This window comes from Monodon monoceros, unplaced genomic scaffold (genome assembly GCF_005190385.1).
Source record: "Monodon monoceros isolate NGI ecotype Baffin Bay Population unplaced genomic scaffold, NGI_Narwhal_1 Super_Scaffold_3, whole genome shotgun sequence".
NCBI lineage: Eukaryota > Metazoa > Chordata > Mammalia > Artiodactyla > Monodontidae > Monodon > Monodon monoceros.
The window spans coordinates 89,769,988-89,791,446 of record NW_021703780.1 but is presented as its reverse complement, the minus strand read 5'-3'; the positions used below and the strand labels follow the sequence as shown (position 1 = coordinate 89,791,446).

Genomic DNA, 21,459 nt, shown 5'->3' with positions numbered 1-21,459 from the left:
TGCCTAACACCATACACAAAAATAAACTCAAAATGGACTAGAGACCTAAATGTAAGACAGGACAGTATAAAAATCTTAGAGAAAAACATAGGAAGAACACTCTTTGACATAAATCACAGCAAGATCTTTTTTGATCCACCTCCTAGAGTAATGGAAATAAAAACAAAAATAAACAAACGGGACCTAATGAAACTTAAAAGTTTTTGCACAGCAAAGGAAACTACAAACAAGATGAAAAGACAACCCTCCGAATGGGAGAAAATATTTGCAAACGAATCAACGGACACAGATTTAATCTCCAAAATATATAAACAGCTCATGCAGCTCAATATTAAAAAAAACAAACAACCCAATCCAAAAATGGGCAGAAGACCTAAACAGACATTTCTCCAAAGAAAACATACAGATGGCCAAGAAGCACATGAAAAGATGCTCAACATCACTAATTATTAGAGAAATGCAAATCAAAACTACAATGAGGTATCACCTCACACCAGTTAGAATGGGCATCATCAGAAAATCTACAAACGACAAATGCTGGAGAGGGTGTGGAGAAAAGGGAACCCTCTTGCACTGTTGGTGGGAATGTAAGTTGATACAGCCACTATGGAGAACAGTATGGAGGTTCCTTAAAAAACTAAAAATAGAACTACCATATGACCCAGCAATCCCACTACTGGGCACATACCCAGAGAAAACCATAATTCAAAAAGACACATGCACCCCAATGTTCATTGCAGCACTATTTACAATAGGCAGGTCATGGAAGCAACCTAAATGCCCATCGACAGAGGAATGGATAAAGAAGATGTGATACATATATACAATGGAATGTTACTCAGCCATAAAAAGGAACGAAATTGGGTCATTTGTAGAGACGTGGATGGATCTACAGACTGTCATACAGAGTGAAGTAAGTCAGAAAGAGACAAACAAATATCATATATTAACGCATATATGTGGAACCCAGAAAAATTGTACAGATAAACAAGTTTGCAGGGCAGAAATTGAGACACAGATGTAGAGAACAAACGTATGGACACCAAGGGGGGGAAGTGGCAGTGGGGGTGGTGGTGGGATGAATTGGGAGACTGGGATTGACATATATATGCTAATTTGTATAAAATGGATAACTAATAAGAACCTGCTGTATAAAAAAATAAATTAAATTAAAAAAAAAGAAATTTGTGCAGATGTGAACCAGATCACAGGAACAAAGAGGAAAAAAAAACTAGCATTTTCCTAATATACACTGAAAGAAATAATTACTTAAATGAAAAAAACCAGTTTAACTCTGGATTGCCTAAAATAATCTGTTATATCATACATGCAGAATCACTGTTTACATTTTACTAGAAGGCAAAAAATGAAGTGTTAAGTTTCTTAACATAGAAAGAAGTTACTATGTCAGCAACATTTATATCCACCCAAGTAAGGAGGCGATCATTGTGCATTTCATCACTGGTGTCTCTCTAAGCTTTGTACCATAATTCACTACAAGAGGAGCAGCAGGGAACTCTATGCATGGTTAAGAATGTTTTTATCCTGGGGCTGGTGGTACTCCTGGGAGATGGACTCTGATGGGAAAGAGAGGACCTTCCTTCCTGCCAACTATTTTGAGAGCTGAGGAAGTCAGTTTTATGAGAAGGATACTAACCAAACACAGGACATAACTTATTCCTACATGTGAAAATACCCCAGTTTCAACAATACATAGCAGCATATATATGATGTCTCTGCTCAGTTGTTCATAGTCTTTCACAGTCTCAGTCATGTCTTTGTGGCAGGCTCCCTTCTCTTTACTGATTCTCCTAATGGGTGGAAACTTCATGAATTTCCATTTCAATAAGATTTAGAAGGTATGTAGAGCCATTTTGTTAAAATACAAACAACAACAGCAAAGCAACTACTAGTATTTCCTAAGTGCCAAAAACCATGTTAAGCGGTTCACATGGATAATCTCAGTCATCAAAACAACCCGATGATGTCAGCACTGCTATTATCCCCACACAGGTTAATTATCTCATCCAAGGTCACGGAGCCAGTAAGTGGGAGAAATAAGATTCAAAGCCAGATCTCTCTGAGTCTAAGCCCAGCCTCTTCATCACTACTGAAGACTTCTGCCTACTCTTCTCTTTTATCTCCATAACTAGCAAATCATCTATAGTCAGGTGTCAGCTCTGTCATTGATCAGCTCTGAAACCTTGCGGTTCCTCCTGGTCCTAGTTCATCACTAAGTTTCCTTTTGTAGCTGAGAAAGCTATACATTAGCAAAGATGTCTAGCTGAAATTTTGTTTTACAAGTCTTACTAACTTCTTTTTCCTCTGCCCTGTGAAACACAACGAACACATAGTCACATACCCACACTATTGCTCTGAGTGAATAATAGGTTGAAATAGCTGGAGTCCATCCAAATACAGATTTACGTCTGACTCTTGAACTTACAGTTTTCTATCTGCATAGACAAGTATGTTTATGATAAAAAGGCTTCTGTAAGTGGCAGTACTTTTCCAACTTCTAATGACTCCGAAATACGTAATTAGGTAATTTTTAGTTTTCTTCTTTAAATTAAAATAGAGGCAAATATTCTTTTGGGGATATTTTAATTTGCCTTAGGCTATCTTACTTCACAGAGGGAGCTACAAATGGGCAAGAGGGAAATAATAAATATGCTATAACACATCTGTATCTATTATAGAGAAACAGGAAAAATGAGTAAGATTTCCTGGCACAGTAGAAAGAACCAGGGAGAATGCAGAATCAGGATTCCTGGGTTCACATCCCTCTTCTGCTACTGGTGACCCTGAGAAACCCACCAACCTAAGCTTTATCTTCCTCAGTCAGATCATTGCCAAGATCCCTGACTCGGGGGCAAGATATAAAGTGATAGAAATGCAAATTAAATGTAAATTAAAATCTCATCTCTCACAATTCTTACTTGGTACTTTCAGTCCATCCCATCAACCTGGTGTTAGAATAGACTTACATCCTGTGCCATGCCAAGAGCATAAAGGAGTTTCTGTCTCTACTATAAAGCACCCAGGCTAAGGGATGTGGAAAATTTTCTTTCTTTAAAACTGACAGGGTTGGCTGGGTGACTGAAGCAAAACACAGGGGTGGTCAAAGCCCTTTATTAGTATAATAATCCACATCCATACCTCTGAATAACCAAGGCAGCTCTTTTAAAAAATCGCCACTGTCATTGCTTAAACAATGTTAGCTAAAATTAGTATTTGAGTCGCGGGTTTTTAATTTGTTAGCACAGTGTTCCTAGACGTGAATTCCAAATCTATAGAGACTTGAAAGAAATTTAATTAAAGGATTGAAGATAACATTAGTTACAATACTATAATAGCTACAATGGCTGTAATTCTCAAAGTTGTATTGGATGATCCTGAAATAAGATAGCTTTTCAATCATATGCATTACCAACAGTTCCCTAAGAATTATTAATCATATCATGTTTGCCATGATGAATTAATTTAGCAACACAGTGATATCTGTACCTATTAATATGAAGGATGTCACTTCAATAGATTACATTATTTGAAATGAGGACACACATATTAATCTATATGTTCTCTGGGTTAGTAATTACCTTTTACTACCAGGTTTCCAGTACTGCTAGCAGTTCCAAAATGGTTAGTGGCTATGCAGGTATAACTTCCAGCATCTGATTTAGTCACATTGACGATTCTGAGGCTTCCATCTTCAGAAATGGTAATTCTGAAATCAAAGCAAATAAACCCAAAATGGTAAGTTTATCCCATATGACCAACTGGAAATTCTTTCCGTCATTCTGTCCTTTTCAAACTATTAAATCACGGCTACATCACTTGGCAGCTTCATCTTTAGGATATTCGTCTACATATACACGATTAGGATGCATGACTCAGCACTCTTAATACCTGCTAACATGGTCTCAACAGTCTGTTGGAATAACTATTAGAAAAAGGAGACTCGTTGTAACCATTCTCTCTCTTTGACAGCTCTAACCACATTATGCAAAGAGAAGGCTTACTGTAGATCACCGTTAGTCTTAAAACTGCTGAAGAATAAGAAAAAATAAATCCCTTGATGGGCCACTTTATGCATTTTCATTGAAAGTGTTTTCTTCTAGATGAGAAGGCTTAAATTAAGTGAGTTATTATTAAGCATATTTCTTTCTGAAATATGTCAGACAATACCCTTTTAAAAAGATGCAAAAACTGAACTTAAAAAATTAAAATATGCCACAACATGGTATGACTTTGGCAAAATAGCACATGTAGATGGCACATCTCAGGGCCCACAATTAGGGACAAATATCTACTACCAGGTGGGAAGGAAACACTTTCACTGACAGACACAAAACTGGAACAGGAAGGATTCGAGAGAACCCTGTTTTAAACTTGACTACAGCTGAAGGGAGGGATGCAAAGATGAATAAGACACACGGCATGGCTCAGAGGCTAGTTGGAGAAATAAGAAAGGTACACAGATGGCCCATTCAAGGTAAATGCCTGTTGAATCTTCACTGTATCTTTCAAATCTACCCACTTCTGTCTATCTCTTCTGCTCCCTCTTTTTCACCCAACCCTTCACGACAGCCTCTTAAATGATCTATTTCTACGCCTGCCCCTCAAATGCATTCTTCAGTCAGTGGCCAGGGGACCTTTTAAAATATAGATCAGACTACGTCACCCCCCAGGCTTAAAGATCCTTCTTTGGCTCTGAGTTGCACTCAGAAGAGATTCTTTCCTAGAACCTACAAAGCCTAAGGGATCTGGTCTTTGCCCTTCTCTAGCCTACTTTATTTCATCTTAATCTTTCTACCCTTCGGTGAACTCTAGTCACACTGGGCTTCTGCAAGTTCTTAGAGTATCTGAACCCCTTTCCCACCTCAGGACCTTTCTGTTTGCTGTTCTGTCTGCCTTGATATCAGGGCATAGCTGTCACCTTCATACCCTCTCAGGACCTCAAGCTGTTCCTTATAAACTTTTCCTTACTCACATTTCTAAAGTGAATTTCCCTTTTCCTGTTATTCTCTTTTCCTGCAGCCACTTTATTTCCTCCCATTCAACACAATCCAGAAGTTTTGTTTACTAGTTAACTGTCCTATCACATGGAATATCAGCTTCTCTGAGGGCAGGGACTGTGTTTGTTTGAGGACTCAATCTCCTGGATCTAGTACACAGGACCGACATGTAGTAGATGCCCTGTAAGCACCTGTTAAGTGACGGAGTGAATGAGTAAATAAATATCATAAAAGAAAAATCAATATTATGTTAAAGGAATTCAGAGTCACTGAACCACTTGGCACTAGTTCCAACCTTAACAGAGTCCTTTACAAAAGGACTAGGATGGGCACAGCTTTACTTAATAGAATTTTGGCTAAACATTTTAAAATCAAGGGAAGATTTAGATGCACTGGGTCGCAAATGCTGCATATACTTTTCTCAAAGGCTCTTAGGGATAGAGAAGTGACAGCCTTCCTGAAAACCCATTCCAGGTTCTATGATTCAGGCTGATGAGACAGTATGAAGGTGTGAGAACTCTACAAAGGATGCTGGCATCAGAAGGATGGGTGTTCAAATTCCAGTTCTATCAGCTCTAGCTGTGTGACTGGACGGAGGCAACTTTTTCAGTTTTAGCTTCCTCATCTATAGAATAGAGCTCGTAGTACCAATCTTCTAGGATGAGAGTAAAAACTTATGTAAGAGGGTTAGTGAGAGTCCTGGTATTTATTAGGTAGTAGTTCTCTTTTATCTTCAAAACTGTCCTCTTATTTAATCATTGGTATATATGGGGAAAATGGGACACCACGTGACAACCTGAAGGCAATATATGAATTAACTGGGTCATCCCAAATCAATGTACAGGATACAGACAAGGAGGCCCTTTGTTCATTTACACCATAGATATACACATAACACTTGCTCAATAAAGAACGTATGATACCCCATTAGCCAAAGAGCAGAATGTACTTACAAAAATAGAGTGGTGATGAAATCCTAATTACCTCAATACTCAGAAAAATAGCTTTAAAGGAATTACTCCTATTCCCATTTACAAAATAATCTGCTGGACACTGTGAAATGTTGGCATACGAGAACTCAATAAGGAAGGTGACATTTGTGTTTTCGACATGGAGTCTACTTCCACGAAGTAACATAGGCCTACGGTGTATTAAACGCTCTGAGGGGTGAGCTGACTCTTTCAAAGCACCAAATTTATACCATTTAAAATTCCCCAAACCTAAAAAGCCTGTATCACACTGCATACTGTATAATGCCAAAGGATATGAATAAGGAAACAAGCACAGGATTTGTCACCAGATGACCTTGGTCCTAGCCTTCACCCTGATACTTGCTAAGTGTATGACCTGTGGCCAAATGACTTATGCTCCAAGACAAAAAGGTTTCTCACTACTGACATTTTGGATCAGAGAAGTCCTTGTCCTGGGGAGGATGTTTAACAGCATCTTTATCCTCTACCCACTGTACTCCAGTAGCTCTGCCCCTCCTCCCAAGTCGTGACAAACAAAAATATCTCCCAAATGTTCCCTGGGGGCAAAATCACCCCAAGTTGAGAGCCACTGATCTACATTAGTCTTTATTTTTTAATGACACAGGATACTATGATGATTATCTTATACAATAGATAATATACGTGGAAGTTTCTATTAACTGTAAAGTGCTGTACACATGTTTTTCCCAGTGTCATTTCCATCCGTGCATCCCTAATTTTGGTGTTTCCATTGCACAAAAGGCACCTAACATATTGTGGCTACTCAGCTATGGGACCCAGCTAGCTCTTCACAACCTCTCACAAGGCTCTTCTTTCCCTTTATGGAAATCCATTGTTTCCTCAAAACTTCCCTATCCAACTTCCTACGGCTCTCATGAAATGAGAGAGGAAATTTACAAACTACTGTACTACCCATCTTCAAGATTTTAGTGGCTCACAGGGGTTTAGTGTTTTAATCTTCCCATTGTTTTTCACAAAGAGTTGAACAAAGAGCTAAGCCTCCAGTGCTAGAGTTCCAGACAATGGAGAAGATCAGTGAAGGAGAAAATTTGTAGAAGGATTTGTAATTTTTAGTAGCTGTCATTAAATCACATCATACTTCTGTGGCCGCTTACTCTTTCTAGGGATAATCCAATTGTGGGCGCAATATGAAGTTGGGAGAACTGCTCTTTTGGGAAATTCAACCACTTCCTTATCTGAGCAATGCAGTGTAGTGAATAAGGACATATGATCTGGAACTCAATTGTCTAGCCTCAAATCAGGCTTGTACCAGTTATGAGCTATGTGACTTTGGGTAAGTTAATGTCTCCGTATGTAAATTTTTTAATTTGAGATACTGTAATAATAAAAGTAACTATAGGGCTTCCCTGGTGGCGCAGTGGTTGAGAGTCCGCCTGCTGATGCAGGGGACGCGGGTTCCTGCCCCGGTCCGGGAGGATCCCACATGCCGTGGAGCGGCTGGGCCCGTGAGCCATGGCCGCTGAGCCTGTGTGTTCAGAGCCTGTGCTCCACGGCGGGAGAGGCCACAGCAGTGAGAGGACCCCGTACCGCAAATAAATAAATAAATAAAAATAAAAGTAACTATATCCATAGGGTTGTTGTAGAGATGTGCAGTGCTGAGAACAGTGCATGGCACATAAAATGCACCACGTAAGTGCACTAGCCAAATGCTCTATTAACTAAAGCTCTGTTCCCTCCTAGATCCATTGTTTCAAGCATTAATAAAGGCCTCTGTTAAGACTGAGACTACTCTGCAGTAGTTCTTCCCCTCTGAAGTCTGGCAACACACGATTATGCTTAAGGAACACACGGGTGACCACAAGTTGTCATGGAAGGGGATGAAAAACTGGACTCATGCACTTGTAGATATCTACTATCTACCTCCTGTATACCAGGCCTCTATAAATCAGGAGGACCTTAGATGGTTATACAACTAGAAATGATTCCACTGTGTTATATACCATAATGCACACATTTGTATAAATGTATAGAAAAAGCGGCATTGCTTTTTCCAGTGGAGAAGCTGTTTCCCGTACTATCTAGAGTATAAAGATGGGCAAGGATGCAGGAGGCCTGGCCAATCAGGAGACCCTATTCTCCTCTCTGCAGTGATTGGTTTAGAAATAGGCAATTCACCAAAATCAGGAGCTATTTGAGGAAACCGTCTTTCTGCTGAATTGTTAAGTCTGGAGATGGGCGCCTAGAACCGTTGGCAGTCGTTTTGCCTGCAAAAGAAATCATGTCTTCAGGAAGCCAAGCAAAGATAAATAGAGCCCAAGAGACACAGAGAAAAGGAGAGGTCGAGACCTTACGACATCTTTGAACCCCTGTTTCCATCCATGCCTGAAGACTGCAGTTTCCTTTGGATGCTCTGGTCATACGAGTCACCAATTTAAGACATTAGAAATCGGGTCCTAAGCCCTTATAACTGGACGAATCCAATCTCTTAAGGAAATTACCGAACTTGTTCGGGAGATGGTGGCGGTGAGCGTGGAGAGGACGGAACGGATTCTGCAGATGATTCTGTGATGTCACCTCCACAGAACCTGTTGCTAGAAGACCGATTAACTCCACTATGGAGGAATAACCACGGGGCTCTGAGTATGAAAAAACTGACATCAGCTTCTTCAAACCCAGCTATAACATATACCATTTATTTCTGCAAATAAAAGCTAACTATACAATGACCTATTGCTTTGAATCTGCTTTTTGGGAATTTGATGAGGGATGAATTAGCTACAGAGCTAACATTTGGCCTTGGGGGCTAATTTGGATGAACTCAGGGAACTTCTGAAATGCACCTCCATGCTAATATTTAGATACTTGCTTCCCTTCAATGTGGATCCTATACCAACTTAGAAAAAGTATTTTTCACCTAATACTACTGCATCCATTTTTGTTCTATGAATAAAGTGCCTAAATCCAGTTCAAGGACAGTTTCATTTTCATGTCTATTTCTTCATGAGGTTTCAAAGTTTCTACTTCATTTTTGTTTCCCTGTTTCAGACCACTGACTGACCTGTAGCTATTAGCTTGATATTGAACTCTGACTCCTCCTAATACTCACGCATAGTGATGGAGTTAGATAAAAAGAATTGAAAATGTAAATCTGTTTCTGGCTTAGAACAGAAAAGTTAACCTTGACCTACCTGCTCTTTTTAAAACATTGATAAGTATCAGAGAAAAGTCAAAGATGATAAATCAGCAAGCAGTAAAAATAAAAGTATGACATAGGACTTAACTTTCTCTACAAGAGAAGAGGTCATCTAATTCACAACATAATAAATTACCAATCACACAGAGAAGCAGTTGTTCCTCCACTGTCATTTGGAGACTTCAGATCCATAGTGGCTGGGAGCATATTTGGAATTATGAGACAAATTGAATCTCTCTTTCTCAGTATGAGGCTCTGGGTTACAGCCTTTGAAGAGCTGACCTTGTCAGTCCTATAAATCTAACCCTGTCTGGGGACATTGGACCTTTAAACATGCTGATCTTTTCTTTTTGGGGGCTTTAGTAACAGAGGACAAAAACTGCCAACTCCACAATATCCTGTCACCCTACAGAGGAGGGTTATTCTAAAATGGCGACCTATGATGTTCTGGGTAATTCTCCACGGAAGCCCAGTTGCTGATGACAGAGGCAGCATGTCCTCGCCTGCCTCTGAGTCATAAGGAAACACTTCCCTTATAAGTAAATCCCTTTAAAGTGCAGCTTAGAAAATCACTTCTCCCCTTCTGCAAAGGGAGGAATTATGGATTGATAATTTCCTTTCAACAGACAATGGAAGTATCAAACTGTTAAGTTAAATTTAATATTATCTTTAATATTGTTAGATCATGACTCACTTAAAATTTTACGTAATTAAAAAAACAAAAACAAACCTCAAAGGGTCACAACAGGTTGCCCCTTTCTTTTATACATGATGAGTTCCAGAAAACGTGTTTGGAAGTTGAAAGCCTGAATGTCAAAGAATCGGTTTACACGTTACACTGGGAGTGAACACTGGCGGAAGGTTGTGGGGAAGGAATAGTTCGGGAATTTGGGATTGACACGTACACACTGCTGCATGGATAACCAACAAGGACCTACTGTATAGCACAGGGAACTCTGCTCAACGTTATGTGGCAGCCTGGATGGGAGGGCAGTCTGGGGGAGAATGGATGCCTGTATACATATGGCTGAGTCGCTTTGCTGTGCACCTGACACTATCACAACATTGTCCATCGGCTAAACTCCAATATAAAATAAAAAGTTAAAAAAAATTAAACAAACGAAGAAACTTCAAACACGGTCAACAGGAGCACTGCTACGTCTCAGCTCAAGCAAACTGACAGGATGGTGGGGTGCTGTCACAGGACCCCTGATCCCAGGAACCACAGGTGATGCCCTAGAATGAGGAACTGCCTAGCCATAGATGCGTTTGCTTCATTCTGCAACAGAATTTTCTTTTAAACCAAATAATTGGGAGAGTTCATGTAAAAACTCATTCCTGGCTAATTTTGGCAAATGGGAAGATGGGGTAGTCCTGCAACACTTCCCCTCAGGGCACCAGTGGGCTAGAGGAAAGGAGGGGGAAACTCCTTTAAGCAGCTGGTGGGCTTTGTAGCTCCCACCATCCCTGGCTTGAACAGCTCATTAATGTCTCTATCTCACTCCTGTGGCCTTTTGAAATTACTTTAAACCTTCGTGATGTGCTGAGCTCATGGGATAGGGCTTGGGGGTAGCCTTTAGGTTCAAGGCCACACTTGCTTCCCTCTTGGACTCTCCCCACCCCAGACATCCCACACAGAACAGAGCAGTGGAATTCGAGGAGAAATTGGGCTTTGTATTCGTTTCCTAGAACTGCCATAGCAAAGTATCACGAACCGGGTGGCTTAAACCAAGAGGAATTTCTTGTCCCACAGTTCTGGAGAGCAGGAGTTTGAAATGAAGGCACTGGCAGAGCTGGTTCCTTTTGGAGGCTCTGAAGGAGAGTCCTTCTTGCCTCTCTTAGCTTCTGGTGACAGTCAACCATCCTTGGTGCTCCTTGGCTTACCGATGCATCACTCCAATCTCTGACTCCATCCTCACAGGTAGTTTTTACTGTGTGTCTCCCCACGTCGTCTTCCCTCTGTGCATGTGTCTGTACCCAAATCTCCCTCTTCTTACAAGGACCCCAGTCATTGGTTTAGGGTCCATCCTAATCTTGTATGACTTCATTTGAACTTCAGGTAGATATGAAACTTAAGGGACATTCTTCAACCAATCGTAAGTGTTAAGAATGGAAACCCACCAGAATTATTGGTCTAGGTTGAGCAAGCAGCTTCAGCGTCTACTTTGCAGCCATCAGAGGATAAGGAGAAGGGGTGATGTGGGGGGCAGAACCATCACACGTGGTCTCCCCAGTGCATCCACTTCCCTTCTCCATGGGCCTGGCCCTTTTCCTCAAGAGTAGCTAAAAGAGACTTGAAATTATTGCTCTTTAGGTGGTAATAAACTAATAATCACATGTGGTGGACATATATACACTACCAAATGTCAAATAGATAGCTAGTGGGAGGAAGCCGCATAGCACAGGGAGATCAGCTCGGTGCTTTGTGACCACCTAGAGGGGTGGGACAGGGAGGGTGGGAAGGAGATGCAAGAGGGAAGGGATATGGGGATATATGTAAACATATAGCTGACTCAATTTGTTATACAGCAGAAGCTAACATACCATTGTAAAGCAATTATACTCCAATAAAGATGTTAAAAAAAAATAATCACATGCAGAGTCTGAAGGACAGTTTGATGTGGTAATGGATAAAGTGTAGAAGGGTAAAAGTCCAAGAGGAAAACAAGGATTAAGGCCTACCTCCAATTTCAATTTTTTCTTTAATTAACCCAGTTTATTTGTTGGAATCAAGTAGAACTTCCATTTTATCTGTTCTTTGTTGTCTAGACGATTAATTAGTATTTATTTTGATGTTAAAATTATGGTCAAAATTGGGTAGAGGAGATCTCTACCAAACGGTGACCTACGGTTTTCTAAATAGTTCTGCATAGAAGCCAAATTGCTGGAGAGCAGCCGTATCTTTACTTGTCCTTGAGGCAATAGAAATACAAAATAGTTTTAGAATATGACACCCATGAAGTAGTCAAAATTCTGAAGGAGTGGAGAGGTGGTAAGGAAGAGACAAAGATTTGTCTTTTCAACCTATCAACTAGAGAATCAGCCTGTGACCAACAGACCTGAAGACGTATGTACTCAGAGCTATCCCTGGCTTTGTGCTAGCTGAGAAATAGGAAAAGCCTGGCAGGTTAACTGGCATTGGTATGCTGTAGACATCAGCAAAACACACCAAAACACTGCTCTGAAGTTAAAAAAATAGGACTTGTTTGGGTTTGAATTTGGCTATCTATTTTCGTAAAATTCAAAAGATATTTTAATTTTTGTGATGGTTAATTTTATGTGTCAGCTTGACTGGGCTAAGGGATGCTCAGATAGCTAGTAAAACATTATTTCTGAGTGTGTCTGGGAGGGTGTCTCTGGAAGAGATTAGCATTTGAGTTGGTGGAGAGAGTATAGATTGCCATTGCCAATACGGACGGTCATCGTCCGATCTTTAGGAGGCCTGATAGAATAAAAAAGCTGAGGAAGGGAGAATTCGTTCTCTCTTTGAACTGGGACACCCATCTTCTCCTGACCTTGGATGTCTGTGCTCCTGATTCTTGGACCTTTAGGCTTGGACTGGGACGTATGCCTACTCTCAGGCTTTGGAACTCTGAATGACACCACCAGCTTTCCTGCTTCTCCAGCTTGCAAACGGCAGACCGTGTGACCTCCTGCCTCCATAACTGTGTGAGCCCACTTCTATAATAAACCTTCTCCTATATATCCTATTGGTTCAGCTTTTCTGAAGAATGCTGGCTACTACAACTTTTAACTGGAATTTGCTTGAGTTTATATACTTAATTTCAAAAGATACATGGAAATGCTCAGCCTGATTGGGGAGAATGAATTATCCTGGTTTATGAAAGAAAGACTGTTTCGTAGTAATGCTCAATTTATAAAGAGTCAACTGAGAGCTCTAGAAGATGGCTTTCCTCCCCATCTTAAGAATAAAGGATGCTTTGGATGACCAATTTAAGTGAAGGTCAGTGGGAAGAAACTTACTCTAAGGGTGGTTTCAGGCCAGCCTGTCATTGATCTTTCTGTGTAATGTCCAAGGCAGCAATAGACATCGCTATTGAACAGACACCCTGGTGATAAAGTTCCCTTAGAGATAATTTGCTTTCTGTCATCAGATTCGAATTTAATAAACCAGTGAGCAACCTGTGTGTTTTTGCCTGCAGAACAATTGGCAGTTCAGAGCTACTGCCCTTGCCTGCAGCACTGCTGGAAAAAGAAAATAAACTCATGTTTGTTTAACCTGGTTTGATCCGGCTCTAATTTTCTCTGAACAACAGTTTTAAAAGATTCATAAAATAACCTGGAAGGATCTATCTGCCCAGGGCAAGAAGAGTATTTAATATTGTAAAGTTCATTTTAATTATTCTTTATGACATGGTGTGTGGATAAACGTAGGAAATACATTTCTTGGGCAGGTAAAACTTTGTAATTTTCTGTATTACAAATAACACTAAAAATACCATGTTTGGGGGAGAAGAAATAAAATACAGGACATGGTTTTGTCTAAAATTTGCTTCTTAAATTGCTACCTTTCATTCAGGTAGTACTTCTCTGTGTCTCTATTAATATAAAACTTAGAATTCCTTTTCTCCAGTTTCTTATGACCTGAGATAATTTCAAATAAATTTACAAGGCATTGGGAAGATAAATGAGGTGGGGACAGGAAGGTAATATAATATTCTATTTTCTGTAGCTCTATGTATTTTTATTAAAGCAAGAAAATGAGAAAAAAAAACTTATTATTAAGCTACAGGCACTCAGGAAGTTTTATGTAACAACCTCTTAGGACACTAGGACAGTTTAATAACCAAGTGCAGCTGTCTTTAGAAATCATTGGAAATAAAGAAGACATGCACAGAAATGGACCAAAAGACCCAGAGGAATAGCTGTAAATATACTCAGTTGAGCGTTGGGCAGGGCAAGGTGTGAGAACGCTTGTTAAGCACCTACAGTGTACTACTGGATGCTGTTGAGTGCTTGCACTTATCACATTTAACCTACACAACAATCCTGAGAAGTGTTATTATTCCAATTTTTCTGTTGAGAAAAATGAAATCCAGAGAAGTGACTGAAAATGTCCAAGTTTAGTTAAGAAGCGATGGAGTACAGTTTCTAACTCAGATCTCACTACAAAGCCTGCACTCTTTCTACCAAGCCATCCTGCAGGGCTGGAGGGCCCAGGAAAGAAACGAAACAAGAAGCAGAAGAACATTATAACCACGTATGAGAGGTTTTCCTTAAATTTGCCATTAGATCTTTGATTATAATTAAATACATTTTTTTGGCTTTTTCATTTTACTTGTTGAAACTGCTTTTCCTAATATTGAGAAATGTGTGTTCACACTGTTGTCTCAAAGCAGAAGCAAAAGAAAAGAATGTATAAAAACACAGCAAAGTTGTAATCACAGAAGGTTCCTTTACTGGGAAGTGACTAAAATGCCTGGAAGACAATGTTAATTATTAATTAGAAAGGGAGAGTCACTACATAGATTACATAATTTAGTAAGGAGAAGAGGCTTCTACAGCACAAACAGCTATACTGGCTATGCTGGAGAAAAAAAATGTTTTAATTTGATTATGTAACCAACTTTCAACCCTTTGGGAATTGCAGGATCAAGGTTTATGTGCTTCAACCCCTCAACCCAGGACTTTATAACACTGCTAAGAGAGAAAATCAAAGTGGAGTCTCCTAGTTCCTGCAATATCACGATAGAATCCCACTATCAGGGCCCAGCAACAATTCCGTAAGTCCCCCCTGCCCTGCACACGAGTGGCACCTATCAGTTTTTGCCTTCTACAAAAGAACATAAACTCTTAACTGTATCACCATAATGGTCGTACAATCTAAACTTTCCCAAACTCCCCAGCATGCTCCCAGTTTCTGTCATATTCATGTACTACCAGATGGCTTGAATCCTTGCTCCAATATTTATTAGACACGTGACTTGGGAAAGTCTCTTAGCCTCTCCGGGCTCCAGTTTGCCATCTCTAAAATAAAAATAACAGCACCTCCATTTCACAGGGTTTGTGAGAAGGTTAAATGTAGAAATACCCATGAAACATTTATAACTGTGGTGGTGCATAGTAAATACCTAATAAATGTTAGCTGCAATGATCATTTTTACTATTATTATTTTCTGCATCATTATCAAAAGTAATAGTCACAATATTTTCTTTAAATGGCTCAAAGTTTAAAATTAAAGTAATTAAATAAAGGAAACCAGTATCATTTGTCATAAATAGATGCTAAAGATAAAAATAAATATGATAAAAACATACCTAAGATATCACATTCTAGCTGGGTGTGCTTATCTGCCAGGATACTGAGCTGACAGCCTGCTTTTTCTTTGGCAAAAGAGGTATTAATCAGAATTTCAAAAGTGCTCAGACACAGTAGGACCAGACTGACTTTCTCCCTGGTGGACTCAGGAAAGACAGAGAACTACGTGGTTCACTGGCATTCAATGTCTGTATACTGTGTACCGTCCTTGGAGAGGCCCAAGTCTTATACTTTGTGAAACACATATCTATTTCAACCATGTTCCCAGGATCAAGCTCCTTTTACAATATTATGACCAAGTGGGCCATCAACCTGTGTTGGGCAGGTCCCATTATGGCAAATTCATGACACTGCAAGGTTGTCCAATCTACTCACATGGCATTTGTCATATACTGCCTCAATATCCCATCACCCCACCTACCCAAAGAATTTCCAGAAATCAGGGTCCAGGTCTTACACTTTTTTCTGTCGCCTTATTATTTCATATACTCCTTTATGTACAAAGAGGTACACAGTAAATATATTGATAATTGGATGAAAATTCAGTCTTGAGAACTGTAGAGACACTAGTGACACCTCCTTGGATGAAAACCTTGATTTCTAACCTTTTTTGGTGGGTGGAAGTCAGAGATCTCTTTAAGAATAGAAAGCAAATTATAACATTCTCCCTCCCCCACAAATGCAACAATGTACATTGTTTTTGAAAGTGCATAAGCCTCCTAAAGCTCCCCCTGACCCATGGCACAAGGCTAAAGAGAAATCTTTGCCCTGGAGTAAACAGAGATGCCATAAAAATTTTAGTCATGAAAGTGTGTAAACTGTATTACTGTTTTCTATGAAGCTCAGTAAAAAGACTCTACATGCTGAAATTAATATTGGGTATTTTCTTTTCCAGGGGAATCATTTGTATGTGCCCTGTACCTGCAAGTCTATTTTGCACTGGAGAAACTTCCACGATCAACCCGAGTCCTTGCCCCAATCTTCTTTTCTCTCAACAAATACTCAACCAAGTGTCATGTGAAAAATGTACACAGGAACCTCATGGTTATACTATTTTTTCCTCCCTGGCTAGAAAAGAAAGTGATTTCTTTTCAAGGAAGAGTCTTCACTCTTTTCGGACAAACCACCGAAAAAGAACTGTGAAGTCACATAGGTAATGGGTTCCAATAAATAATTCTCATGATGACAGAACATTTAAGGAATTGATATATGGGTCCTCCTCTACTTAATAGCCAAAGTCTGCAAGGACCTTTCCCTAATTCCAAGGGGAAGCTGACGACAGAAGAGGTGAAGAGCTTAAGAAAGAAGCTTAAGAAAGAAGCTTAAGAAAGAAGCAGGAAGCTCTTATAATTAAAGGTGTCTTGGGGACGGACAGAAGATAGTAATTTAGATATGTCAGTGATAAGGGGAGTTCGATAAGGATGTTGTCGGGGCGGGTTTTGAAGAGAAAAGATCATCGTGAATCTGACTTACTTAAAGTGAAGGACAGGATAATATCGGAACATATTTGTACTGTATATATGTACAAAAGAGTTTTCTGGCAAATCCTCCTCTAATAATCAGCACATCACATTTCTTGGAAAATCTGGTAAATGGGGCTTTTGCATAAATGTTAAACTTGAATGATGAAAGGAATATAGCAGCCCTGAAAATACTGATAATCTCAAGCAACAAACCAAATGTGCTACCATTCTTTTTCAAAGAATTCACAGTAGTGAATTATTCAAATTGGATATCTCTAATCATTAAAAAATCAGACTGGCTGATATGAGCCCCAACACTCTTGAAATCCTGCTTAATACCTCTTTTGCCAAAGAAAAAGCAGGCTGTCGGCTCAGCATCCTGGCAGATAAGCATACCCAGCCAGAATGTGATATCTTAGGTATGTTTTTATCATATTTATTTTTATGTTTAGCATCTATGCTTTTTTGCTTTGCTTTGCTTATGTGTCCAACATCTCAGGGATGCAGAATTGTTAGACATGTTTGCCTTGGGGAGATGACAAGATTCAGATAAAGAACTTACTAGAAGCTTTTTCTCGATTGTGTGCCTGGGAGTGAATAAATCAGTGGGTGTGTGTATGTGTGTGTACATCTATGAGTTCGGTCCAAAAATGAGGAGCAGAATGATGCTTAATATTTACGAGTTAGAGTGATATATGGGAAAACTGATGTGAGTAGTAAATTCATTTGTAAAAATCAAGTAACCTGAATAACAAGTGATTTAGGATATTCGCTTTGTAGCGGTCAAATAGCAGAGTGAAACAAAGTTGAAAAGGGTATAAAACGTCAGGAGGTCTGTATAATTAATCAGCAATCCTACAAAGTATGCCATAAATTAGAGCTACAATTACACTACTGTGCTTGGAAAATAAGAAACTGGACTTTTTATATAAGCACTCAGACTTAATTTTAAAAATCTATCTCTAGCATAACGTAAAGTGCACTTTAGGAAATGTGGCTAAAAGAGTTGATGCTTCCATCGCTGCTATTTACAACCTAATTTGCAAGTTTTTACAGCATCTTAATAGTTATATTGCAGTTAAGAAAGAAATAGGGTTGCCATTTTTGAAGGTCCTGTCAAGAAATAAAAGGCACTGGAAGATAAAGCTTCTCTGGATGCTAAAATTTACTACGAACAATTTTCCTTTTTTGAAATTAAGTATAAAATTTACTTTTAAAATATAAGTTGTATCTTTGCAATTTTCAACTTCATTTCTTTCTACAGACAATATACTCCAAGGTATTCATTGTACTAAATTATTTATTCCAAACATTCCAGAATTTTGCATTGTTTTTACGTTACGAATAAAGACTTGTATAGTTTGGAAGAAAAATGTTTGCTGAGTATAAATTACAACACGCGTGGGGTTCCTTGCCAGCTTATGTTATACCACTGAAATGATTCCAGGTCATTCACTAGGGTCACTTTTCTGAGAAAAGGGCATTAAGGGAGGCCCAACACAGGGGAAGAGTCTGTTTTTGACTTTCTACACACATCCAGCCATTCTCTATCATTTGCCCATGTAGCCTCTCAGAATAAGCCCTAAATTATCAGCTTTTAAGTATACTAGTCATCTTCCTAATTTTGGTAGCCTTCTCAAGCAATAAAATAAGGAAACACAGAGTCCTTCATTCTTGGTCTGCTCTATGTTTTAGCCTAAATATAATCAGGCCACAGATATTTCCTGAGCAATTGTTACATAAAAGGCACTGTGATAACCACTACAGGGGATTCAAAAGGAAAGAAGCAGCATTTCTCAGATCAACAAGTTCTCCTGTGGAGTGGACATCTACTGTGTTGCCTGCCTAGAATCCATTCCTGTTTGTCTAGTAATATTAATAACCCCTATTTTCCCTTGGGGATCCATGTCTCCCTATTCTCAGGCCACAGAGTTTGGTGGTTATAACACCATCCTCTGAGTACCAGGTTGTTCATGTGACTCAGGCACGGCCAATGAGAGTATCCCATGCTCTTGGTTAAGGACTGGTTCAGGGGTAGGCATGTGACTTACTCTAGGCCAATCAGGGTAAATGAGTGTTCTAAGACACTTACTAAAACAAATGGAAAAGAGGTAAGCATTTCCTCCTGGAGTTACTAAAACGGAAGATGATCTGCCAAGGGTCACCTCTGATTCATAGCGGGGAATAGCTTGCCTGAGAAAGAAACCAAGAGAAATCAAGTCTTGAAGACATTCCTCTAGCACAGAGACCAAACTCTGGAGTTTTCAGGTACGTGAACCAGTAAACTCTGTTTGAAGGGTGATGAAAATATTCCAAAACAGGATTACGGTGATACTTGCAAAACAGCAAATTTACTAAACCTCGTTGAATTTTACACTTAAGATGGGTGAACTTTATGGTATGTAAATTACACCTCCATAAAGTTGTTTAAAAATCCATTGTGTGCCAGTTTGAGTTGGGTTTCTGTTATCTGCAATCCAAGGAGTTGGGACAAATACACAGTCTTACTGGTGAGAGTGTGGACAGAGGAAATATTTGTATGGCGAGAGATGACGCGTCAAATGGTGAAACACCAGAAGGGGTCATTATGGGTGCTTAGGCCGATTATAACTGTCCACTTCCTTATCTACCTCCTCACCAGACTCTGAGCTCATGAAATATAGTTCCTTTCCTCTCTCTCCTCAAAGCCTAGTGCAGGGATGACTCAGAGACACTATAAACATGTTTGTCCTGTGGTAGTGGCAGTGGAGCTGCTGGGAAGCTGTTCTTGTGAGAAATAGCTTGTGGAAAGAGAGTGAATTCAAAATGACCTTGATTGTATGACACACAAGAGGAAGTGTTTGGCTTTCCTTTTGGTACCTCATCAGAAAATGCTTTACTGTCTTAAAACAAAATCAGTCAAAGTTTGTCGTTAGTTCTATGTCTGTTTCCCAGGAAATTCAGGCAAAAATTATTTGACACAAAGAAGTCTGAACTGGGCAAATTCCCTGGATAACTGCTAAAATTTTCACCTTGCTTTGTCTACCTGGGGACAGAGTTCTTTGGAGGGATTATATAACCCAATACATTTAGGTTGGCCCCTCCACATTTTTTCTCAGCACTGAAGCATTTCTTTAGCTGTTTAGGAACACATTCCAAAGTATGAAATGATACATTCAGATATTTATCTTACTTTGGAGGAAGGAGGAGAAAAAAAACATTGTAATCAACTTCCAAGACGCTTAGAAAGTGATTTTCTTGTGAGAAAAAATACATACATGCCCACAGATTCCCTACTCAGTTCAGCTGCTGACAAACATTTTTGGAACTGTTCTTGAGATTCATGCAGAAAAACAGCAAACGCAATCTCAGCTTATTTGTTCGGGCTGATAACATCTGAAGAGAAGCCCAAAGGCATGGCCTTTTGAGATAAGGCAGACTTCCCCAACTTCCAACTGAAAACGTGCATGGTTCAAGGACAGATGACGGACTCTGCTTTTAAAAGGGGGCACAACTTTGTAACTTTTATTTGAAGGTAAATCTCATCAAAATCGTTGTCATGGTTTTTCATAAACTTCTCTGAAGCAGGTATGTAGAAAACAAAATGGCTTTCCTCCCAAACTTAGCCTTTTAGAATGTGTCCACGTACATACAAAGTCTGACTGAATTCACCACTCACTTACTGACTTACCACGGGCATGTGTCCAATTTCCTTTTCCGAAAAATGATGGGGTTTGAATTAGTGTTTTCTGGCTTGAAACATTCATAATCGTGTTGCCAGTCAATAAAAGGATTCAGACACTTTAGCGAAAGGAAAAGCGATTTGGCTGATTGAAACAATCTGCCTATGTAGAGGACATAATGTCTTTTATTTTGCACATTTTAAACTAAATTCAAAATATCAGTTGTTTTTAGGAAAGCCAGCCAAAAACCATGTCCAACTTGGATTTATACCAGCTGTTAATGATAAGAAAATAAAGTGAACTGGAAATTTGTACTTTCCAAATAATGAAGAGCCAAGATTTTAAAAAATTGTGTATATTACTGGTTTAATTCTTCTTTCCTTTGTTTCCTCTCTCCTTTCTATCTTACATTCATTCAATGTCTTTGAGTGCTTACCAATCATGGTAGGTTCTTGGGCAATAAATTTGAATGGGAAATAGTCCCTGCCTTCAAGTAACTCACAGTCTGGCTAAAAAAGAAAATCTCACCACCATCACCATCAAAAAATAAGAGATTAGACAATGTGGTTTCTTTCCTGAAGGGATATATATATATATTTGTAGGATATACTGAGAACATTTGGCAGAGGTGCTGAGAAGGAATGAATTGTGAAAGTTCTTTCATGGAGATAAACTGATTTTTAAAGGATATGTAGGAATTAGACACATACATGGAAAGGACAGTATGTGATAACAGAACCTCATTGTCAGGCATTAACTTGAGGAAGAAAGGAGGCTGGAGGACTCAGCAAGGGACCAGGTCACACAGAACCTGTATGTCATGCTTGAAACAAAGATTTTATCCTGGGGACAAGGACTTCAAGCATGGGAGGGATACCACTGGATTTGCA

General features: G+C 39.3%; 1 protein-coding gene across 1 annotated transcript in view; it reads right to left on the bottom strand.

Annotated features, from left to right (window-relative positions):
- CNTN4 (contactin 4) overlaps positions 1-21,459 on the bottom strand; it is a 501,156-nt gene that overhangs the window by 75,303 nt on the left and 404,394 nt on the right. The window contains exon 11 of the mRNA XM_029243779.1: positions 3,600-3,727. Coding sequence (XP_029099612.1) covers positions 3,600-3,727 — 128 coding nt within the window. The remainder of the gene's footprint in view (positions 1-3,599; positions 3,728-21,459) is intronic.